Genomic DNA, 24,650 nt, shown 5'->3' with positions numbered 1-24,650 from the left:
CGCGTGCCCGTGTCCCCATGCCCCCCTGTGTCCCCGTGTCCCCCTGCGTGTCCCCTCGCCCCACGCGTGCCCATGTCCCCATGTCCCCCTGCGTGTCCCCTCGCCCCACACGTGCCCGTGTCCCCATGCCCCCAGTGTCCCCATGTCCCCCTGTGTGTCCCCTCACCCCACGCGTGCCCATGTCCCCATGCCCCCCGTGTCCCCATGCCCCCGGTGTCCCCGTGTCCCCCTGCGTGTCCCCTCGCCCCACGCGTGCCCGTGGCCCCGTGGCCCCTCACCGTGTCCCCGTGTCCCCGGCAGACGGGGCTGCGGAAGTTCCTGGACTACGTGCAGCACGGCTCGGCCGAGAAGGTGGCCCGGCTGCTGGACCGCGGCCTGGACCCCAACTACCACGACTCCGACTCGGGGGGTGAGCCCCCCACCCCTGGGGACCCGCCCGCCCCCTGGGGACCCCCCCCGACCCCTGGGGACCCCCGTGTTCCTGGTGTCACACCCTGGGGTGGCCCTGAGTCCCTGGGGACCCCCCCCAGCATTGGGGACCCCCCTGGGGTGGCTCTGGGACCCTGGGGACCCCCCCAGACCCCTGGGGACCCCCCCACGGCCCTGGGGACCCCCGTGTTCCTGGTGTCACACCCTGGGGTGGCCTTGAGACCCTTGGGGACCCCCCCCATCCCTGGGGACCTCCCTGGGGTGGCCCTGAGTCCCTGGGGACCCCCCCGCGTCCCTGGGGACCCCCCCGTGTCCCCGGTGTCACCCCTGGGACATCCCTTGAGCCACCCCCTGCCACCCTCCCCGCGGGTCCCCAACCCCTGATGTCCCCCTTCTCCCCGTGATGTCCCCCTGTCCCCACACCCCCATGTCCCCAGAGCCCCCATCCCCATGTCCCCATGTCCCCACCCCCTATGTCCCCCATGTCCCCATGCCCCCTTCCCCACACCCCCACACCCCCATGCCCCCCACGTCCCCATGTCCCCACACCCCCCATGTCCCATAGCCCCCCATGTCCCCATGTCCCCAGAGCCCCCCATCTCCATGTCCCCCATGTCCCCTTAGTGCCCCACACCCCCATGTCCCCATGTCCCCCACGTCCCCCACATCCCCATGTCCCCACGCACCCCCACGTCCCCATGTCCCCATAGCCCCCCATGTCCCCATGCCCCCATATCCCCCCACGTCCCCATGTCCCCACACCCCCATGTCCCCATGCCCCCACGTCCCCATGTCCCCATAGCCCCCCATGTCCCCATGCCCCCCATATCCCCCACATCCCCATGTCCCCACACCCCCACGTCCCCACGCCCCCATGTCCCCCACGTCCCCTCAGCCCCCCGCGTCCCCGTGGGTGGGTGGGTGGGTGGGGGGGGGTGACAGCCCTGTCCCCCCAGAGACCCCCTGACGCTGGCGGCGCAGCGGGAGGGCCCGGGGGAGGTGGAGATCATCCGGCTGCTCTGCCTGGGGGGGGCCCACCTCGACTTCCGCGCCCGCGACGGGGCCACCGCGCTGCACCGCGCCGTCTGCACCCGCCGCTACCCCGCCCTGCTGGTAGGCACCCACGGGTGGGCACCCACGGGGGACAGGGGCACGGGGGGCGCCCCCAGGGGACAGGGGCAGCCGTGGGCCTGCGTGGGCACTCGGGGGGGGGGGGGCATGGGCACCCACGGGTGGGTATGGCACCCACGGGCACCCATGAGCATGCACGAGCACCCACGGGTGGGCGTGGGCACCCACGGGGGGACAGGGGCAGCCGTGGGCCTGCGTGGGCACTCGGGGGGCATGGGCACCCTGGGTATGGCACCCACGGGCACCCATGAGCATGCACGAGCACCCACGGGTGGGCGTGGCACCCACGGGCACCCATGAGCATGCACGAGCACCCACGGGTGGGCGTGGCACCCACGGGTGGGCACCCACGGGGGGATAGGGGCAGCCGTGGGCCTGCGTGGGCACTCGGGGGGGGGGGGGATGGCGACCCACGGGTGGGTATGGCACCCACGGGCACCCATGAGCAAGCACGAGCACCCACGGGTGGGCGTGGGCACCCACGGGGGATAGGGGCAGCCGTGGGCCTGCGTGGGTACTCGGGGGGGGCATGGGCACCCATGGGTGGGCACCCACGGGGGATAGGGGCAGCCGTGGGCCTGCGTGGGCACTTGGGGGGGGCATGGGCACCCACGGGTGGGTATGGCACCCACGGGCACCCATGAGCATGCACGAGCACCCACGGGTGGGCATGGGCACCCACGGGTGGGCGCCCACGAGCGGACAGGGGCAGCCGTGGGCCTGCGTGGGCACTCCGGGGGGGCCAGGGGCACCCATGGGTGGGTATGGCACCCACGGGCACCCATGAGCATGCACGAGCACCCACGGGTGGGCGTGGGCACCCACAGGTGGGCACCCACGGGGGACAGGGGCACGGGGGGCGCCCCGGGGGACAGGGGCAGCCGTGGGCCTGCGTGGGTACTCGGGGGGGGCATGGGCACCCATGGGTGGGTAGGGCACCCACGGGCACCCATGAGCACGCACGAGCACCCACGGGTGGGCACGGGTAGGAGGGGGCTCACATGGGTGGGTTTGGGCACCCACGGGTGTGCATGGGCATTCACGGGTGGGCACCCACGGGTGGGCACGGGCACCCACGGGTGGGTGTCCACAGGCAGGCACGGGTGGGTGGGAGCTCCCATGGGTGGGCACGGGCTCACAGTGGGCAGGGGCACCCACGGGTGGGCATGGGCTGGCGTGGGATATTACGGGCAGGCACGGGCGTCCACGGGCACCCATGGGTGGGCACGGGCTCACACAGGCACCCGTGGGCGTGCGTGGGCACCCACGGGTGAGCACGGGCAGTGGGTGCAAGTGGGTGCAGGGGTGCAGTGGGTGCGTGGGTGCTGTGCACGCCCCTCCCGCATGCAAGGGTGCTGTGGGTGCCCGGGTGCCGTGGGTGCTGCTTTGGTGCCCGGGTGCTGTGGGTGCTGTGGGTGCCCGGGTGCTGTGGGTGCTGTTTTGGTGCCTGGGTGTGGTGGGTGCGGTGGGTGCCCAAGTGTGGGGGTGCAGTGGGTGCTGTGGGTGTGGGGGTGCAGTGGGGGCTGTGGGTGCTGTGGGTGGGTGGGTGCAGTGGGTGTGGGGGTGCAGTGGGTGCTGTGGGTGCAGTGGGTGCAGTGGGTGCAGTGGGTGTGGGGGTGCAGTGGGTGTGGGGGTGCAGTGGGTGCTGTGGGTGCAGTGGGTGCAGTGGGTGTGGGGGTGCTGCGGGTGCAGCGGGTGCAGTGGGCGCTGTGGGCATGGGGGTGCAGTGGGTGCTGTAGGTGCAGTGGGTGCAGTGGGTGCTGTGGGTGGGTGGGTGCAGTGGGTGCGGGGGTGCAGTAGGTGCAGTGGGCGTGGGGGTGCAGGGGTGCGGGGGGGCGGGGGTGCTGTGGGTGCCGTGGGCGGGTGGGTGCAGGGGTGCGGGGGCGCGGGGGTGCTGTGGGTGCCGTGGGCGGGTGGGTGCAGGGGTGTGGGGGTGCAGTGGGTGCTGTGGGTGCCGTGGGTGGGTGCAGGGGTGTGGGGGTGCAGTGGGTGCTGTGGGTGCAGTGGGTGCAGTGGGCGTGGGGGTGCTGCGGGTGCAGCGGGTGCAGTGGGCGCTGTGGGCATGGGGGTGCAGTGGGTGCTGTAGGTGCAGTGGGTGCAGTGGGTGCTGTGGGTGGGTGGGTGCAGTGGGTGCGGGGGTGCAGTAGGTGCAGTGGGCGTGGGGGTGCAGTGGGTGTGGTGGGTGCAGTGGGTGCTGCGGGTGCAGTGGGTGGGTGGGTGCAGTGGGCGTGGGGGTGCAGTGGGTGCCATGGGTGGGTGGGTGCAGTGGGTGCTGTGGGTGCTGGGGTGCCGTGGGTGCCATGGGTGGGTGGGTGCAGGGGTGCGGGGTGCAGTGGGTGCTGTGGGTGCCGTGGGCGGGTCGGTGCAGTGGGTGTGGGGGTGTAGTGGGTGCAGTGGGCGTGGGTGTGCAGTGGGTGCTGTGGGTGGGTGGATGCAGTGGGTGCTGTGGGTGCAGGGGTGCTGTGGGCGTGGTGGGTGCAGTGGGCGGGTGGGTGCAGTGGGTGATGTGGGTGCGGTGGGTGGGTGGGTGCAGGGGTGCGGGGGCGTGGGGGTGCTGTGGGTGCCATGGGCGGGTGGGTGCAGGGGTGTGGGGGTGCAGTGGGTGCTGTGGGTGCCGTGGGTGGGTGCAGGGGTGTGGGGGTGCAGTGGGTGCTGTGGGTGCCGTGGGCGGGTGGGTGCAGGGGTGCGGGGGTGCAGTGGGTGCAGTGAGTGCGGTGGGTGGGTGGGTGGGTGCAGTGGGTGTGGGGGTGCAGTGGGTGCTGTGGGTGACGTGGGCGGGTGGGTGCAGGGGTGCGGGGGTGCTGTGGGTGCCGTGGGTGGGTGGGTGCAGTGGGTGCAGTGGGTGCTGTGGGTGCCGTGGGCGGGTGGGTGCGGGGGTGCGGGGGTGCTGTGGGTGCCGTGGGCGGGTGGGTGCAGGCTGGTGCCCGCAGGCGCTGCTGGACCTGGGGGGCTCCCCCAACTACAAGGACCGCCGGGGGCTGACCCCCCTCTACCACACGGCCATGGTGGGGGGGGACCCGCGCTGCTGCGAGCTCCTGCTGGCCCACCGCGCCCGCATCGGCACCGTGGACGAGAACGGCTGGCAGGAGATCCACCAGGTGCGCCCCGCCCGCCCCCGGGGACACCCCTGTCACCAGGGCCACCCCACCACTAGGGACACCCCGCCACCGGGGACACCCCACCACCGGGGACACCCGGTCACCAGGGACACCCCCACCCGGCCACCCCCACCACCAGGGACACCCAGTCACCAGGGACACCCTGCCACCGGGGACACCCCACCACCGGGGACACCCCTGTCACCAGGGACACCCTGCCACCGGGGACACCCCACCACCGGGGACACCCCACCACCAGGGACACCCGGTCACCAGGGACACCCCCACCCGGCCACCCCCGCCACCAGGGACACCCAGTCACCAGGGACACCCTGCCACCGGGGACACCCCACCACCGGGGACACCCCTGTCACCAGGGACACCCTGCCACCGGGGACACCCCACCACCGGGGACACCCCTGTCACCAGGGACACCCAGCCACTGGGGACACCCCGCCACCGGGGACACCCGGCCACTGGGGACACCCCTGTCACCAGGGACACCCGGCCACCAGGGACATGCCATCACCAGGGCCACCCTGTCACCAGGGCCACCCCATCACCAGGGACACCCCTGTCACCAGGGCCACCCCGCCACCAGGGACACCCTTGTCACTGGGGACACCCAGCCACCAGGGACACCCCGCCACCAGGGCCACCCGGTCACCAGGGACACCCCGCCACCAGGGACACCCCCATCACCAGGGCCACCCCCACCTGGCCACCCCCTCACCAGGCCACCCCCCTGTCACCAGGGCCACCTCTCCCCCAGCCACCTCTCATCAGGCCCCACGGCCCCCTGTCCCCGTGTCCCCATGGCCCCCTGCCCCCTGTCACCAGGGCCCCATGGCCCCCCCGTCCCCCTGCCCTGTGTCCCCATGGCCCCGTGCCACGTGTCCCCATGGCCCCCTGCCCCATGTCCCCATGTCCCCATGTCCCCCTGCCCCATGTCCCCATGGCCCCGTGCCCCGTGTCCCCATGGCCCCACGGCCCCCTGTCCCCGTGTCCCCATGGCCCCCTGCCCCCTGTCACCCAGGGCCCCGTGGCTCCCTCTCCCTGTCACCGTGTCCCCCTGCCCCATGTCCCCGTGCCCCGTGTCCCCGTGTCCCCCTGTCCCCATGTCCCTGTGCCCAGGCGTGTCAGCCCATGTCACTGTCCCCACGTCCCCAGAGTGTCCCCACGTCCCCTTGTCCCCATCCCCAGACATGTCCCCATGTCCCCAGCAATGTCACTGTCCCTGTCCCTGTCCGCAGCTGTGTCCCCATGTTCCTGTCCCCATGTCCCTAAATGTGTCACTGTCCCCCATCCCCATGTCCCCAGCTGTGTCATTGTCCCCTGTCCCCATGTCCCCAGCTGTGTCACCATCCCCTGTCCCCAGGCGTGCCAGCCTGTGTCACCGTCCCCTGTCCCCAGGCGTGCCAGCCCCTGTCACCATCCCCTGTCCCTGTCCCCAGGCGTGCCAGCCCCTGTCACCGTCCCCTGTCCTTGTCCCCAGGCGTGCCAGCCTGTGTCACCGTCCCCTGTCCCCAGGCGTGCCAGCCCCTGTCACCATCCCCTGTCCCTGTCCCCAGGCGTGCCAGCCCGTGTCACCGTCCCCTGTCCCTGTCCCCAGGCGTGCCAGCCTGTGTCACCGTCCCCTGTCCCTGTCCCTGTCCCCAGGCGTGCCAGCACGGGCACTCGCAGCACCTGGAGCATCTCCTCTTCTACGGGGCGGAGGCGGCGGCGCAGAACGCGTCCGGGAACACGGCGCTGCACATCTGCGCCCTCTACAACAAGGTGGGGACAGGGGACGTGACAGGGGACATGACAGGGGACATGACAGGGGACATGGCGCTGCACATCTGCGCCCTCTACAACAAGGTGGGGACAGGGGACGTGGGGACAGGGGACATGACAGGGGACATGACAGGGGACATGGCGCTGCACATCTGCGCCCTCTACAACAAGGTGGGGACAGGGGACGTGACAGGGGACGTGACAGGGGACATGACAGGGGACATGGCGCTGCACATCTGCGCCCTCTACAACAAGGTGGGGACAGGGGCCGTGACAGGGGACGTGACAGGGGACATGACAGGGGACATGGCGCTGCACATCTGCGCCCTCTACAACAAGGTGGGGACAGGGGACGTGGGGACAGGGGACATGACAGGGGACATGACAGGGGACATGGCGCTGCACATCTGCGCCCTCTACAACAAGGTGGGGACAGGGGCCGTGACAGGGGACATGACAGGGGACATGACAGGGGACAGGGCGCTGCACATCTGCGCCCTCTACAACAAGGTGGGGACGGGGGCCGTGACAGGGGAGGTGACAGGGGACATGACAGGGGACATGGCGCTGCACATCTGCGCCCTCTACAACAAGGTGGGGACAGGGGACATGGGGACAGGGGACATGGGGACAGGTGCTGGGGTCCCACGGGCGGTGTCCCCAGGAGAGCTGCGCCCGCATCCTGCTGTACCGGGGGGCCAACAAGGAGGTGAAGAACAACAGCGGGCAGACGCCCTTCCAGGTGGGACATGGGGACAGGGGACATGGGGACACGGGGACATGGGGACATGGGGGCAGACGCCCTTCCAGGTGGGACATGGGAACAGGGGACATGGGGACACGGGGGGACATGGGGACACAGGGGGACATGGGGACACGGGGACATGGGGACAGGGAGGGGACAGGGGGACATGGGGGGCAGACACCCTTCCAGGTGGGACATGGGGACAGGGGACATGGGGACATGGGGGGCAGACGCCCTTCCAGGTGGGACATAGGGACAGGGGACAGGGGGGACATGGGGACACGGGGATATGGGGACACGGGGACATGGGGACAGGGAGGGGACAGGGGGACATGGGGGGCAGACACCCTTCCAGGTGGGACATGGGGACAGGGGACAGGGGGACACGGGGACATGGGGACAGGGGACAGGGGCCATGGGGGGCAGGCGGCCGGGCCGCGGGGGCGGGGGCAGGGCAGGGCCCCGTGGGCCCGTGGCCCCCCCGTGAGGGTCCCGTGTCCCCTCCCCCCCCAGGTCGCCGTCATCGCCGGGAACTTCGAGCTGGGGGAGCTGATCAAGAACCACCGGGACACGGACGTGGGTGAGCGGGGGGACACGGGGGACAGGGGGACACGGGGGGACACGGGGGGACACGGGGGACAGGGGGACACGGGGGACAGGGGGGACACGGGGAACAGGGGGATGGGGGGACAGGGGGACACGGGGGACACGGGGGGACAGGGGGACAGGGGGGACACGGGGGGACAGGGGGGATGGGGGGGACAGGGGGACAGGGGGGACACAGGGGGGACAGGGGGATGTGGGGGACATGGGGATGGGGGGGACACAGGGGGACATGGGGACATGAGGGTCTGGGGCCAGCTGGGGGGGACATGGGGGGACACGGGGGTGACACGGGGGGACACGAGGGGGCCACAGGGGGCCACAGGGGTGACACGGGGTGACACGGGGTCATGGGAAGACACAGGGGGCCACAGGGGTGACACGGGGGTCATGGGAGGACACGGGGGGGCCACGGGGGGGCCACGGGGGGCCACGGGGTGACGCCGGGTGACACGGGGGCGCCACGCGGGGACGTGAGGGCCCCCGGGGGTGACACGGGGGACACACGCGGGGACACCCCGGGGGCCCGCGGTCGCCCCCCGACGCCCCCCCAGTGCCGTCCCAGGAGAGCCCCCAGTTCGCGGGGGGGCGGCGGCGGGAGGGGGCGGGGGGCCTGCCCCTGCCCCCCCAGCGCCTGCTGCGCGCCAACAGCGACACGGGGGGGGCCGCGCTCCCCGAGTGGGTGCTGCGGGGCCCCCCCGGCGCCCCCCCCGCGCCCCGCCCCCCCTCGGGCACCCTGCGCAGCGCCAGCAGCCCCCGCGGCGCGCGCGCCCGCTCCCCCTCCCGCGGGCGGCACCCGGAGGAGCCCCGCAGGCAGGGCCGCGGCAGGGCCAGGTACCGCCCACGCGGGGGCACCCGGGGGGGACCCCGGGGGGGGGGGCTGGGACCCGCGGGTGGGTGGAGGTTTGGGTGTCTGGGATGCTTGGGGGGGGCTGGGACCCCTGGGGGGGCTGGGACCCGGGGGGGCTGGGACAGGGGCTGGGACCCGTGGGGGGGCTGGGACGCGGGGGGGCTGGGACCCGTGGGTGGGGGGCTGGGACGCGGGGGGGCTGGGACCCGTGGGTGGGGGGCTGGGACGCGGGGTGGGGGGCTGAGACCCCTGGGGGGGGCTGGGACCCCTGGGGGGCTGGGACGCGGGGTGGGGGGGCTGGGACCCCTGGGGGGGGCTGGGACGCGGGGTGGGGGGCTGAGACCCTGGGGGGGCTGGGACCCCTGGGGGGCTGGGACGCGGGGTGGGGGGCTGGGACCCCTGGGGGGGGCTGGGACCCCTAGGTGGAGGTTTGGGCATCTGGGACCCTTGGGTGGGGGCTGGGACCCCTTGTGGGGGGGCGGGTGGGCTGGGACCCCTGGGGGGGCGTCTGGGACCCTTGGGTGGCAGCTGGGACCCCTGGGGGGGCTGGGACCCCTAGGTGGAGGTTTGGGCATCTGGGACCCTTGGGTGGGGCTGGGGGTGCCCGCGTCCCCTTGGATCAGGGCTCCGGGTGCCTGGGTCCCTTGGGTGGGGCTGGGGGTGCCCGCGTCCCCTTGGGTGGGGCGTCCAAGTGCCTGGGTCCCTTGGGTGGGGCTGGGGGTGCCCGCGGCCGGGCCCAGCGGCCGGGTCCTCCCCTGGGTGTCGCGCCGGCAGCTCCGGCGGCCTGGGCCGGGAGCCGGGGCCGGGGGGCACCCTGAGCACCCGCGGGGTGAAGCGGAAGCTCTACTCGGCCGTGCCCGGCCGCGCCTTCCTGGCCGTGAAGCCCTACCAGGCGCAGGGCGAGGGCGAGCTCTCCCTCAGCAAGGGCGAGCGCATCAAGGGTGGGTGCCCGGGGCGCCCCTGGGTGGGGCAGCGGGCGCCTGGGTCCCTCTTGGGTGGGGCGTTGGGTGCTTGGGTCCCTCTTGGGTGGGGCGTTGGGTGCTTGGGGCGTTGGGTGCCTGGGTCCCTTTCGGGTGGGGCGTTGGGTGCTTGGGTCCCTTTCGGGTGGGGCGTTGGGTGCTTGGGTCCCTTTCAGGTGGGGCGTTGGGTGCTTGGGGCGTTGGGTGCCTGGGTCCCTTTCAGGTGGGGCGTTGGGTGCTTGGGTCCCTCTTGGGTGGGCGTTGGGTGCTTGGGGCGTTGGGTGCTTGGGTCCCTTTCGGGTGGGGCGTTGGGTGCCTGGGTCCCTTTCAGGTGGGGCATTGGGTGCCTGGGTCCCCTCTTGGGTGGGGCATTGGGTGCTTGGGGCGTTGGGTGCTTGGGTCCCTCTTGGGTGGGGCAGCGGGCGCCTGGGTCCCTCTTGGGTGGGGCAGCGGGTGCTTGGGTCCCTTTCGGGTGGGGCGTTGGGTGCCTGGGTCCCTCTTGGGTGGGGCGTTGGGTGCCTGGGTCCCCTCTTGGGTGGGGCATTGGGAGCTTGGGGCGTTGGGTGCTTGGGTCCCTTTCGGGTGGGGCGTTGGGTGCTTGGGTCCCTCTTGGGTGGGGCATTGGGTGCTTGGGTCCCCTCTTGGGTGGGGCGTCGGGTGCTTGGGGCGTCGGGTGCCTGGTCCCCTCTTGGGGGGCTGTGGGTGGCCGTGGGCCACGCCATGGGGCAGAGCCCCCCCCCCCATTCCCCATCCCCAGCAATGCTCAGGGTGGGGGGCGCAGGATGGCTCGGGCGGGGGGGCTCCGGGGGCGGCCGTGGGTCGCGCCGTGGGTCGCGCCGTGGGGCAGAGCACCCCCCCACCCGCGCCCCACTGCCGGCAGTGCTGAGCGTGGGCGAGGGGGGGTTCTGGGAGGGCCAAGCCCGCGGCCGCATCGGCTGGTTCCCCTCCGACTGCGTCGAGGAGGTGCCCGCCCGGACCCCCGAGGGCAAGACAGGTACGGGGGGGACAGGGACACCCCCCAACCCGCCCCACACCTGACCCCCAAGTGGGACCCCCAAGTGGGACCCCCAAGTGGGACCCCCAGCCTGGGGAGGGGGCAAAAATGGGACCCACCCCAATGGGACCCCTCAAGCCGGGGCCCTAAATGGGACCCCTAAGTGAGGCCCCCCCGCCAACATGGACCCCCAACCTGCCCCACACCTGACCCCCAAGTGGGACCCCCAAGTGGGACCCCCAAGTGGGACCCACAGCCTGGGGAGGGGGCAAAACTGGGACCCCTAAGTGGGCCCCCCCCAACCTGGACCCCCAAAGTGGGACCCACAGCCAGGGGGGGCACCCCAAAACTTGGACACCCCCCCAATGAGACCCCCTCAAGGTGGAGCCCTAAATGGGACCCCCAACTTGGACCCCAAGTGGGACCCCCAACACGAACCCCCAAGTGGGACCCACAACCCAGACCCCCAAGTGGGACCCACAACTTGGGGGGGGCACCCAAGTGGATCCCCCAATGGGACCCCCTCAAGCTGGAGCCCTAAATGGGACCCCTAATTTGGACCCCTAAGTGGGAGCCCCACCCACCCCAGACCCCCAAGTGGGACCCCCAACCTGAACCCCCCAACGGGACCCCAACCCAGACCCCCAAGTGGGACCCACAACCTGGGGGGATGACGGCAACGACACCACCAATGCAGCCCCCTTCCCAAAACCCGCACCCCTAAGTGGGGTCCCCAACCCAAAACACCCCCCGCCCCCAAGTGGCACCCACATCCCGGGGAGGGGGTCCCAAGGCCCCAGCCCCCATGGCCCCCCGGGACCCCCATGTCGGTGCCCCCAGAGAGCCGCAGCGACAAGGCCAAGCGCCTCTTCCGCCACTACACCGTCGGCTCCTACGACAGCTTCGACGCCCCCAGGTGAGACCCCGCACCCCAAAACCCCCGCACCCCCCACCCCCACCCAGACCCCCCAACCCCCCAGAACTCTCCTTAACCCCCAAACGTCCACCCCCCTCCGAGCACCCCAAAACCCCCGCACCCCCCAAACCCCACCCTCCCCCCGAGCACCCCAAAACCCACTGGACCCCCCACCGCCCCCAACCCCTCCCAGAGCCCCCAACCCCCGAACTCTTCTCAACCCCCAAACCCCCACCCCCCGAGCACCCCAAAACCCCCAGACCCCCCTCCCCCTCCGAGCACCCCAAAAACCCCCGGACCCCCAACCCCCCATGAGGACCCCAAAAACCCCCGGACCCGCCCAAACCCCAGATCCCCCGAGCACCCAAAAACCCCCTGGACCCCCCACCCCCTCCGAGCACCCCAAAAACCACTGGACCCCCAGATCCCCCAGCCCCCTCGAGCACCCCCAAAACCACTGGAACCCCCACCCCCCCATGAGGACCCCAAAACCCCTGGACCCCCAAACGCCCCCCGAGCACCCCAAAACCCCCAGACCCCCAACCCCCAAAACCCCCACCCCCCAAGGGCCCCCGGGCCCCCAAACTCCCCATAACCCAGGACCCCCAAATCCCCCAAATCCCCCAAGACCCCCCCCCAAAGCCTCAGCCCCCCAAACCCCCTCCGAGGTCCCCCAAATCCCCCTCCCCCACCCCGAGGCTCCCCCCCGGCTGTGGGGAGGGGCCCCAGGGCCTGGCCCGGTTCAGTCCGTCCTTGCACACGCGTGTGCGTGTTCCCCCCACCCGTGTCCCCTCCCCCCTCCGTGTCCCCCCCGTGTCCCTCCCCCCCCGACCCACTTAGCGGCTTCGGGGCGCGGTGGCGGCTTCGGGGCGCTGGGGGGGCCGGGGGCACCCATGGGTGCTGCGGGACCCCCCGGCCGGTGCCATGGGGCCGGAGGAGGTGGGGTGAGTCGTGGGGGGCAGCTGGGGGCTGGGGAGGGTGTCTATGGGGCAGCTGCTTGTGGGGCAGGTTCGGGTCTGGGGCGCCGTGGGGCAGTTGTGGGGCTGGAGGATCTATGGGGCAGTTGCTTGTGGGGCAGATGTGGGACTCAAGGGATCTGGGGGCAGTTGCTTGTGGGGTGCTATGGGGCTGGGGCAGTTATATGGGGCTACGGAGGTGTCTGGGGGGCAGTTGTGGGGCTGGGGAGTCTATGGGGCAGTTGCTTGGGGGTGTTGTGGGGCGGGGGCAGTTATATGGGGCTGGAGAGGTGTCTGTGGGGCAGTTGTGGGGCTGGGGAGTCTATGGGGCAGTTGCCTGGGGGGTGTTATGGGGCTTGGGGAGTCTGTGAGGCAGTTACTTATGTGGCAGCTCCTTGTGGGGCAGTTATGGGGCTGGAGAGTCTATGGGGCAGTTGGTTGTGTGGCAGTTGTGGGTCTGCGGGGCTTATGGGGCAGCTGCTTGTGGGGTGTTAGGGGTCTGTGGGGCAGTGGCTTGTGGGGCTGAGGGGTAATAGTTTGGCTATGGGGCAGTTGGGCTATGGGGCAATTGGGCTGGGGGACCTATGGGACAATAGCTTAGGGGGCAGTTGCGGGGCTGTGGGGCAGTTGTAGGGCTGGGGTGCTATGGGGCAGTTGTGGGGCTGTGGGGCAGTCGTGGGGCTGGGGTGCTGTGGGGCAGTTGCAGGGCTGTGGGGCAGTCGTGGGGCTGGGGTGCTGTGGGGCAGTTGCGGGGCTGTGGGGCAGTCGTGGGGCTGGGGTGCTATGGGGCAGTTGCGGGGCTGTGGGGCAGTCGTGGGGCTGGGGTGCTATGGGGCAGTTGTGGGGCTGGGGGGCAGTTGTGGAGCTGTGGGGCAGTTGTAGGGCTGGGGTGCTATGGGGCAGTTGTGGGGCTGTGGGGCAGTCGTGGGGCTGGGGTGCTGTGGGGCAGTTGCAGGGCTGTGGGGCAGTCGTGGGGCTGGGGTGCTGTGGGGCAGTTGCGGGGCTGTGGGGCAGTCGTGGGGCTGGGGTGCTATGGGGCAGTTGCGGGGCTGTGGGGCAGTCGTGGGGCTGGGGTGCTATGGGGCAGTTGCGGGGCTGTGGGGCAGTTGTGGGGCTGGGGTGCTGTGGGGCAGTTGCAGGTCTGTGGGGCAGTTGTGGGGCTGGGGTGCTGTGGGGCAGTTGCGGGGCTGGGGGGCAGTCGTGGGGCTGGGGTGCTGTGGGGCAGTTGCGGGGTGGGGGGCAGTCGTGGGGCTGGGGTGCTGTGGGGCAGTTGTGGGGCGGGGGGCAGTTGTGGGGCTGGGGTGCTGTGGGGCAGTTGTGGGGCGGGGGGCAGTCATGGGGCTGGGGTGCTGTGGGGCAGTTGCGGGGCTGGGGGGCAGTTGTGGGGCTGGGGGGCAGTCGTGGGGCTGAGGGCACTTAGGGGGCTCAGGGGGCAGTCACTTATGGGGCAGTTGGGCTGCTATGGGGCAGCTGGCCGTGGGGCAGTCGGGGCTCGATGGGCGGCTGTGGGGCAGCTGTGGGGCAGCTGGGGGCCGTGGGGCCGGGGCGCTGTGCGCGTGCAAATCCGCGTGCGCGGCCGGGCGCGAGCTGCCCCGCCCGTGGGTGCCCTGGGGGGTGCCCGGACTGGTTTGGGGGTGCCACAGGGGAGCTGTACTGGTGCCGTACTGGTGCTGTACTGGAGCTGTACTGGGAGCTGTACTGGAGCTGTACTGGTGCTGTACTGGTGCCATAGTGGTGCCGTACTGGTGCCGTACTGGAGCTGTACTGGTGCCGTACTGGAGCTGTACTGGTGCTGTACTGGTGCTGTACTGGAGCTGTACTGGAGCTGTACTGGTGCCATACTGGTGCCGTACTGGTGCCGTACTGGTGCCGTACTGGAGCTGTACTGGTGCTGTACTGGGAGCTGTACTGGAGCTGTACTGGTGCCGTACTGGTGCTGTACTGGGAGCTGTACTGGTGCCGTACTGGTGCTGTACTGGAGCTGTACTGGTGCCGTACTGGAGCTGTACTGGTGCTGTACTGGAGCTGTACTGGTGCCGTACTGGAGCTGTACTGGTGCTGTACTGGTGCCGTACTGGAGCTGTACTGGAGCTGTACTGGTGCCGTACTGGTGCCATACTGGTGCTGTACTGGTGCCGTACTGGAGCTGTACTGGAGCTGTACTGGGAGCTGTACTGGAGCTGTACTGGTGCCGTACTGGTGCTGTACTGGTGCCGTACTGGTGCCGTACTGGAGCTGTACTGGAGCTGTACTGGTTATGTACTGGTGCCGTACTGGTGCTGTACTGGTGCCGTACTGGTGCCGTACTGGAGCTGTACTGGAGCTGTACTGGTGCCGTACTGGTGCTGTACTGGTGCCGTACTGGTGCCGTACTGGAGCTGTACTGGTGCTGTACTGGTGCTGTACTGGGAGCTGTACTGGTGCCGTACTGGTGCCGTACTGGAGCTGTACTGGTGCTGTACTGGTGCTGTACTGGTGCCGTACTGGAGCCGTACTGGTGCTGTACTGGAGCTGTACTGGTGCCGTACTGGTGCCATACTGGAGCTGTACTGGTGCTGTACTGGTGCTGTACTGGTGCCGTACTGGAGCTGTACTGGTGCTGTACTGGAGCTGTACTGGTGCCGTACTGGTGCCATAGTGGTGCTGTACTGGAGCTGTACTGGTGCCATACTGGTGCCGTACTGGTGCTGTACTGGTGCCGTACTGGAGCCGTACTGGTGCTGTACTGGGAGCTGTACTGGAGCTGTACTGGTGCTGTACTGGTGCCGTACTGGAGCCGTACTGGTGCTGTACTGGGAGCTGTACTGGAGCTGTACTGGTGCCGTACTGGTGCTGTACTGGAGCTGTACTGGTGCCGTACTGGTGCCGTACTGGAGCTGTACTGGGAGCTGTACTGGAGCTGTACTGGTGCTGTACTGGTGCCGTACTGGAGCTGTACTGGTGCCGTACTGGGAGCTGTACTGGAGCTGTACTGGAGCTGTACTGGTGCCGTACTGGAGCTGTACTGGTGCCGTACTGGTGCTGTACTGGTGCCGTACTGGAGCCGTACTGGGAGCTGTACTGGGAGCTGTACTGGTGCCGTACTGGTGCCGTACTGGAGCTGTACTGGAGCTGTACTGGGAGCTGTACTGGAGCTGTACTGGTGCTGTACTGGTGCTGTACTGGAGCTGTACTGGAGCTGTACTGGTGCCGTACTGGTGCCGTACTGGTGCCGTACTGGTGCCGTACTGGAGCTGTACTGGTGCTGTACTGGGAGCTGTACTGGAGCTGTACTGGTGCCGTACTGGTGCTGTACTGGGAGCTGTACTGGTGCCGTACTGGTGCTGTACTGGAGCTGTACTGGTGCTGTACTGGAGCTGTACTGGTGCTGTACTGGAGCTGTACTGGTGCCGTACTGGAGCTGTACTGGTGCTGTACTGGTGCCGTACTGGAGCTGTACTGGAGCTGTACTGGTGCCGTACTGGTGCCATACTGGTGCCGTACTGGTGCCGTACTGGAGCTGTACTGGAGCTGTACTGGGAGCTGTACTGGAGCTGTACTGGTGCCGTACTGGTGCTGTACTGGTGCCGTACTGGTGCCGTACTGGAGCTGTACTGGAGCTGTACTGGAGCTGTACTGGTGCCGTACTGGTGCTGTACTGGTGCCGTACTGGTGCCGTACTGGAGCTGTACTGGTGCTGTACTGGTGCTGTACTGGGAGCTGTACTGGTGCCGTACTGGTGCCGTACTGGAGCTGTACTGGTGCTGTACTGGAGCTGTACTGGTGCTGTACTGGTGCCGTACTGGAGCCGTACTGGTGCTGTACTGGAGCTGTACTGGTGCCGTACTGGTGCCGTACTGGAGCTGTACTGGTGCTGTACTGGAGCTGTACTGGTGCTGTACTGGTGCTGTACTGGTGCCGTACTGGAGCTGTACTGGTGCTGTACTGGAGCTGTACTGGTGCCGTACTGGTGCCGTACTGGTGCCGTACTGGAGCTGTACTGGGAGCTGTACTGGAGCTGTACTGGTGCTGTACTGGTGCTGTACTGGTGCTGTACTGGTGCCGTACTGGAGCTGTACTGGTGCTGTACTGGAGCTGTACTGGTGCCGTACTGGTGCCGTACTGGTGCCGTACTGGAGCTGTACTGGGAGCTGTACTGGAGCTGTACTGGTGCTGTACTGGTGCTGTACTGGAGCTGTACTGGTGCCGTACTGGTGCTGTACTGGTGCCGTACTGGTGCCGTACTGGTGCTGTACTGGTGCCGTACTGGAGCTGTACTGGTGCTGTACTGGTGCTGTACTGGGAGCTGTACTGGTGCCGTACTGGTGCCGTACTGGAGCTGTACTGGAGCTGTACTGGTGCTGTACTGGAGCTGTACTGGAGCTGTACTGGTGCCGTACTGGAGCCGTACTGGTGCTGTACTGGGAGCTGTACTGGAGCTGTACTGGTGCCGTACTGGTGCCGTACTGGAGCTGTACTGGAGCTGTACTGGTGCTGTACTGGTGCCGTACTGGAGCTGTACTGGAGCTGTACTGGGAGCTGTACTGGTGCCGTACTGGTGCCGTACTGGTGCTGTACTGGAGCTGTACTGGGAGCTGTACTGGTGCTGTACTGGTGCTGTACTGGAGCTGTACTGGTTATGTACTGGTGCTGTACTGGAGCTGTACTGGAGCTGTACTGGTGCCGTACTGGTGCCGTACTGGAGCTGTACTGGTGCCATACTGGTGCTGTACTGGTGCTGTACTGGTGCCGTACTGGAGCTGTACTGGTGCCATACTGGTGCCATACTGGTGCTGTACTGGTGCTGTACTGGTGCCGTACTGGAGCTGTACTGGAGCCGTACTGGTGCTGTACTGGAGCTGTACTGGAGCCGTACTGGTGCTGTACTGGTGCCGTACTGGAGCTGTACTGGAGCTGTACTGGTGCTGTACTGGTGCCGTACTGGAGCTGTACTGGAGCTGTACTGGAGCTGTACTGGTGCCGTACTGGAGCTGTACTGGAGCTGTACTGGTGCCGTACTGGTGCCATACTGGTGCTGTACTGGTTCTATACTGGCCCATACTGGTTCCATACTGGTCCTGTACTGGTTCTATACTGGTCCCATACTGGTCCCATACCGCTTCCGTATTGCTCCCGTACTGGTCCCATACTGGTCCCGTACTGGTTCTATACTGGCCCGTACTGGTCCCATACTGGTCCTGTACTGGTCCTGTACTGGTCCCATACTGGTCCGTACTGGTTCTATACTGGTCCCGTACTGGTCCCATACTGGTTCCAGACTGGTCCCATACTGGTCCTGTACTGGTCCCATCCCGATCTCATACTGGTTCTATACTGGTCCCATACTGGTCCCGTACTGGTCCTGTACTGGTCCTGTACTGGCCCATACCGGTTCTATACTGGTCCCATACTGGTCCCATACTGGTCCTGTACTGGCCCATACCGGTCCCATACTGGTTCTATACTGGTCCCGTACTGGTCCCATACTGGTTCCAGACTGGTCCCATACTGGTCCTGTACTGGTCCCATCCCGATCTCATACTGGTTCTATACTGGTCCCATACTGGTCCCGTACTGGTCCTGTACTGGTCCTGTACTGGCCCATACCGGTTCTATACTGGTCCCATACTGGTCCCATACTGGTCCTGTACTGGCCCATACCGGTCCCATACTGGTTCTATACTGGTCCCATACCGCTTCCATACCGGTCCCATACTGGTCCCATACTGGTCCCGTACTGGCCCATACTGGTCCCATACTGGTCCCATACTGGTCCCGTACCGGTTCCATACTGGTCCCGTACTGGTTCTATTCTGGTCTCATACTGGTCCCAGACTGGTCCCTCACCGGTCCCGTACTGGTTCTATACTGGCCCGTACTGGTCCCATACTGGTCCGTACTGGTCCCGTACCGGTTCTATATTGGTCCCGCACTGGTCCCGTACTGGCCCATACCGGTTCTATACTGGTCCCATACTGGTCCCGTACTGGTTCTATACTGGTCCCATACCGCTTCCATACTGGTCCCACACTGGTCCCGTACCGGTTCTATACTGGCCCATACTGGTTCTGTACTGGCCCATACTGGTCCCGTACTGGTTCTATTCTGGTCCCATACTGGTCCCAGACTGGTCCCTCACTGGTCCCGTACTGGTTCTATACTGGCCCGTACTGGTCCCATACTGGTCCGTACTGGTCCCGTACCGGTTCTATACTGGTCCCGTACCGGTTCTATACTGGTCCCACACTGGTCCCGTACTGGTCCCGTACCGGTTCTATACTGGTCCCGTACTGGTTCTGTACTGGCCCACACTGGTCCCGTACTGGTCCCGTACCGGTTCTATACTGGTCCCACACTGGTTCTATACTGGTCCCACACTGGTCCCGTACTGGTCCCGTACCGGTTCTATACTGGTCCCGTACTGGTTCTATACTGGCCCGTACTGGTCCCGTACCGGTTCTATACTGGTCCCGTACTGGTTCTATACTGGCCCACACTGGTCCCGCCCCGGCCCCGCCCCGGCCCCGCCCCGCCCCCGTCCCGGTGTCCCCCCGTTCCCGCTCCCCCGCCCCGTCCCGCCGCCGGTGCGCTCCCGCAGCCCTTCCGTGCCCTCCCGGCGCCGCGCGGGCCCGTTCCGCTGCGCGCGCGTTCCGGGGCCGTTCGTTCCGGGGACACCGGCGCCGCCGCAGCCGCTCCCGGGGACCGCGGCGGGGCCGGGCCCTGCCCCTGCCCCCCCCCCTCCCCCCCCGTACCCCTCCCCTCGCCCCGCGCCCTCCCCCCCCCGTGACACCGTGGCCGCCCCGGCCCGGTGCCACCCGCGGGCCCGTCCCCCGTGGGCCCGGTGCCGGGGGCTCGGCGGGGCCCGGCCCTGCGGCAGGGCCCCCGGGCACGGCATGGCCCGCCGGGGCCGCCCCGCCCCCCGCCCCCCCCCCCCTCCCCCCCAGCTGGCCCCCCCTGGGCCCCCCCCGCCGCAGCGTCTGGTACATCTACAGGTAGGGGGAGGGGCGGGGAGGGGAGGGGAGGGGAGGGGGCACCCGCGGGCCCCGGCACCGCCCCCCTCCCCCGGGCCCGGCCCCCCCCCGGTCCCCAGCCCCTCCCCTCCCCCTCCCCAGGTCCCTGCAGGTTCTGCAGCCGCCCCTCCCCCCCCCGCCAGGGCCCCCCCCGCCCCCCCCTGTCCCCTCCCCCCGTGTCCCCTCCCCCCGTGTCCCCCCCTCCCCGTGTCCCCCCCGCTGGCTCCCTCTGTCGTCATTGTTTGTCCCCCCCCACTGCCCCCATGTCCCCACGGCATGGGGACACGCGTGGGGACACGCGTGGGGGCATGGGGGGACATGGGGGGGACACGCGTGGGGACACGTGTGGGGGCACAGGGATGCGCATGGGGACACGCGTGGGGACACGCATGGGGACATGGGGGGGACACGCATGGGGACACGTGTGGGGGCACAGGGGCGTGCATGGGGACATGGGGACACGCGTGGGGACACGCGTGGGGATGTGTGGGGGCACAGGGAGGCGCATGGGGACACGCGTGGGGACACGCATGGGGACATGGGGGACACGCGTGGGGACATGGGGAGGTGCCTGGGGACACGCATGGGGACATGGGGGACGTGCCTGGGGACACGCGTGGGGACACGTGTGGGGGCACAGGGGCGTGCATGGGGACATGGGGACACGCATGGGGACACGTGTGGGGGCACAGGGAGGCGTGTGGGGACACGCGTGGGGACACATATGGGGACACGCCTGGCACACGCCTGGGGACAGGCTGTGCACGGGGACACGGGGGTGTCACACACGTGGCCCCAGCAGCGGGTGGGTGTCGCACACGCGTGTGCGGGGCCGAGCGCGGGGGGGACGGGGACGTGGGGACACGGCGTCACCTCGGTCACCCCTGTGACGCCGTGGGGCCACGTGTCCTCACGTCTGTGTCCACGTCCCCCATCCCCCGTGTCCCCACCTCCTCCTGTCCCCACGTCCCCACGTGTGGCCCCGTGTCCCCACGTCCCCGTGTCCCCGTGTCCCCACGTCCCCACGTCCCCCATGCCCCCACATCCCCCGTGCCCCGATGTCCCCCCACGTCCCCACACCCCCCATGGCCTCCGTGTCCCCCCATATCCCCGTGTCCCCCCGTGTCCCCCTGTCCCCTCATGTTCCTCCATGTCCCCATGTCCCCAATGTCCCCATATCCCATGTCACCATGTCCATGTCCCCCATGTCCCCAATGTCACCCCTTGTCCCATGCCCCATGTCCCCCACGTCCCTCCACACCCCATATCCCGTGTCCCCGTGTCCCCATGTCCCCCCACGTCCCCACATCCCCATGTCCCCCCATATCCTTGTGTCCCCCACATCCCCACGTCCCCCTATGTCCCCCTATGTCCCCACGTCCCCATGTCCCCCATGACCTCCGTGTCCCCCACATCCCCATGTCCCCACGTCCCCCACGTCCCCCATATCCTCATGTGTCCCCATGTCCCCCCATGTCCCCCATGTCCCCCTATATCCCCCACGTCCCCATGTTCCCCACATCCCCACGTCCCCATGTCCCCCACGTCCCCATGTCCCCCATGTCCCCCACGTCCCCACGTCCCCATGTCCCCCACGTCCCCCACGTCCCCCATGTCCCCATGTCCCCTGTCCCCTATGTCCCCCACGTCCCCATGTCCCCCACGTCCCCATGTCCCCCATGTCCCATATCCCACGTCCCCCATGTCCCCATGTCCCCATGTCCCCACGTCCTCCCATCTCCCCATGTCCCCTCATCCCCCACGTCCCCCACGTCCCCCATGTCCCCATGTCCCCCTGTCCCCTATATCCCCCACGTCCCCCACGTCCCCCATGTCCCCCTGTCCCCTATGTCCCCCACATCCCCATGTCCCCCCACGTCCCCATGTCCCTCCATGTCCCCCATGTCCCATATCCCACATCCCCCACATCCTCCCATCTCCCCCATGTCCCCTCATCCCCCACGTCCCCCACGTCCCCCATGTCCCCATGTCCCCCTGTCCCCCTATGTCCCCCACGTCCCCCATGTCCCCTGTCCCCTGTCCCCTGTCCCCCGCAGTGATTACATCATCAAGGAGAAGACGGTTTTGCTGCAGAAGAAGGACAACGAGGGCTTCGGCTTCGTCCTGCGCGGGGCCAAGGGTGAGTCGGGGGTCCGGGGGTCTGGGGGTCTGGGGACATCTGGGGGGTCGGGGGGTCCCAGGGGTCCCCTGAGGGCATCTGGGGGGCTTGGGGACCTCTGGAGGGTCCCACGGAGTCCCTGGGGGGGGGTGCTTGAGGGAGTCTGGGGGGTCTGGAGGGTCCCCAGGGGGCTCTGGGGGCCCTGAGGGGTCTGGGGGGCTTGGAGGGGTCTGGAGGGTCCCTGGGAAGCCTCTGGGGGGCTCTGGAGGGTGTCGGGGGGTCTCTGGGTGGGCTGGGGGGCTGAGGGGGCTCGGGGGCTCAGGAGGGTCCCAGAGGGTCCCTGGTGGGTCTGGGGGGCTCAGGGGGGTCTGGAGGGTCCCAGGGGGCTCCTTAGGGGTCTGGGGGGCTGGAGGGGTCTTTGGGGGTCCTGAGGAGTCTGGGGGACTTGGGGGTCTGGAGGGTCCCTGGGGGTCTTTGGGGGCTCTGAGGGAGTCTGGGGGGCTTGGGGGTCTGGGGGTCCTAGGGGGCTCCTTAGGGGTTTGGGGGGCTGGGGTGGGGCTGGAGGGTCCCAGAGGGGTCTTTGGGGGCCCTGAGGGACCCTGGGGGGCTGGGGAGTCTGGAGGGTCCCAGGTGGGTCCCTGGGGGATTTGGGGATCCCCTGAGGGGGAGTTTGGGGGTCTGGAAGGTCTTGGGGGGGGTCCCTGGGGTCCTGGGGGGCTGGGGGGCTGAGACCCCTGAGGGGGGTCCTGGGGTGCCCTGGGGGGCTGAGTGAGTCTAGGGGGCCCGGGGAGGCTTTGGGGGCTGGGGGGTCCTGGGGGCAGTGAAGTGCCCTGGGGGAGCTGGGGGCAGGTCCAGGAGTGGGGGCTGGGGGGGTTAAGAGCATCAGTGGGGTGACTTGGGGGTCCTGGGGGATTTGGGGGGTCCCGGGGGTCTTGAGGGCATCAGTGGGGTGATGTGGGGGTCCTGGGTGTCTGGGGGGTCCCGGGGGGTCCCGAGGGCATCCGTGGGGTGACTTGGGGTCCCGGGGGGTTTTGAGGGGGTTAGGAGCATCAGTGGGGTGACTTGGGGGTCCCGAGGGGTTGGGGGGTCCCGGGGGTCCCGAGGGCATCAGTGGGGTGATGTGGGGTCCCGGGGGGTTTTGGGGGGGTTAAGAGCATCCGTGGGGTGACGTGGGGGTCCCGGGGGGGTTTTGGGGGGGGTTAAGAGCACCAGTGGGGTGACGTGGGGGTCCCGGGGGTCAGGGGGTTCCCGGGGCCGGGGGGGGATGGGGGCAGGGCGGCGGCCGTGCCGGCGGCGACCCCCCACAGCGCAGACCCCCATCGAGGAGTTCACCCCACCCCGGCCTTCCCGGCCCTGCAGTACCTGGAGTCGGTGGACGAGGGCGGCGTCGCCTGGAGAGCCGGGCTGCGCATGGGAGACTTCCTCATCGAGGTCAGCCCACGGGGGACGGCGCCCACCCACGGGCACCCACACCCACGGGGGACGGTGCCCACCCCCCCAGGCTGCCCACGGGGGCGGAACCCACCCACGGGCACCCACACCCACGGGGGACGGCGCCCCCCCCACCCCCAGCCCGCCCACGGGGGGCGGAACCCACCCACGGGCACCCACACCCACGGGGGACGGCGCCCACCCCACCCCCAGCCCGCCCATGGGCACCCACACCCACGGGGAACATCACAACACCCACCCACGGGGGACAGCACCCACCCACGGGGGGCGGCGCCCACCCACGGGCACCCACACCCACGGGGGACGGCGCCCACCCACGGGCACCCACACCCACGGGGGACGGCGCCCACCCCCCAGGCTGCCCACGGGGGACGGCGCCCACCCACGGGCACCCACACCCACGGGGGACGGCGCCCACCCCACCCCAGCCCGCCCACGGGGGCGGAACCCACCCACGGGCACCCACACCCACGGGGGACGGCGCCCACCCCACCCCCAGCCCGCCCACGGGGGCGGAACCCACCCACGGGCACCCACACCCACGGGGGACGGCGCCCACCCCACCCCCAGCCCGCCCATGGGCACCCACACCCACGGGGAACATCACAACACCCACCCACGGGGGACAGCACCCACCCACGGGGGGCGGCGCCCACCCACGGGCACCCACACCCACGGGGGACGGCGCCCACCCACGGGCACCCACACCCACGGGGGACGGCGCCCACCCCCCCCCAGGCTGCCCACGGGGGACGGCGCCCACCCACGGGCACCCACACCCACGGGGGACGGCGCCCACCCCACCCCAGCCCGCCCACGGGGGCGGAACCCACCCACGGGCAGCCACACCCACGGGGGACGGCGCCCACCCCACCCCCAGCCCGCCCACGGGCACCCACACCCACGGGGAACATCAGAACACCCACCCACGGGGGACAGCACCCACCCACGGGGGACAGCACCCACCCACGGGGGGCGGCGTCCACCCACGGGCACCCACACCCACGGGGGACGGCGCCCACCCCACCCCCAGCCCGCCCATGGGCACCCACACCCACGGGGAACATCACAACACCCACCCACGGGGGACAGCACCCACCCACGGGGGGCGGCGCCCACCCACGGGCACCCACACCCACGGGGGGCAGCGCCCACCCCACCCCCAGGCTGCCCACGGGGGGCGGCGCCCACCCACAGGCACCCACACCCACGGGGGATGGCGGGCACCCACACCCACAAGGGACATCACAACACCCACCCACGAGGGACAGCACCCACCCACGGGGGGCGGCGCCCACCCACGGGCAGCCACACCCACGGGGGACGGCGCCCACCCCACCCCCAGCCCACCCACGGGCACCCACACCCACGGGGGACATCAGAACACCCACCCACGGGGGACAGCACCCACCCACGAGGGACAGAGCCCACCCGCAGGCACCTGCACCCACAGGGGACAGCACCCACCCATGGGTACCCACACCCACGGGGGACAGTACCCACCCATGGGGGGTGGTGCTCCACCCCCCCCCCCCCCCGGGGGACAGCACCCACCCACGGGGGGCGGCACCCACTCAAGGGCACCCACACCCACGGGGGACAGCGCAACACCCACCCACGGGGGAGAGCGCCC

General features: G+C 69.7%; 1 protein-coding gene across 1 annotated transcript in view; it reads left to right on the top strand.

The window, feature by feature from the left end:
* Nucleotides 1-24,650, top strand: part of SHANK1 (SH3 and multiple ankyrin repeat domains 1) — a 43,276-nt gene that overhangs the window by 4,273 nt on the left and 14,353 nt on the right. Inside the window, 13 exon segments of the mRNA XM_072847668.1 lie at nucleotides 301-409; nucleotides 1,388-1,542; nucleotides 4,491-4,658; nucleotides 6,318-6,434; nucleotides 7,099-7,176; nucleotides 7,693-7,755; nucleotides 8,387-8,616; nucleotides 9,407-9,573; nucleotides 10,472-10,585; nucleotides 11,426-11,501; nucleotides 21,504-21,586; nucleotides 22,873-22,893; nucleotides 22,896-22,996. Of these exon segments, the coding sequence (XP_072703769.1) occupies nucleotides 301-409; nucleotides 1,388-1,542; nucleotides 4,491-4,658; nucleotides 6,318-6,434; nucleotides 7,099-7,176; nucleotides 7,693-7,755; nucleotides 8,387-8,616; nucleotides 9,407-9,573; nucleotides 10,472-10,585; nucleotides 11,426-11,501; nucleotides 21,504-21,586; nucleotides 22,873-22,893; nucleotides 22,896-22,996 (1,482 nt within the window).

Source organism: Ciconia boyciana, chromosome 28 (genome assembly GCF_034638445.1).
Source record: "Ciconia boyciana chromosome 28, ASM3463844v1, whole genome shotgun sequence".
In the NCBI taxonomy this organism is placed as follows: Eukaryota; Metazoa; Chordata; class Aves; order Ciconiiformes; family Ciconiidae; genus Ciconia; species Ciconia boyciana.
The sequence above is the reverse complement of the archived record's forward strand: the minus strand, read 5'-3'. Positions and strand labels throughout refer to the sequence as shown.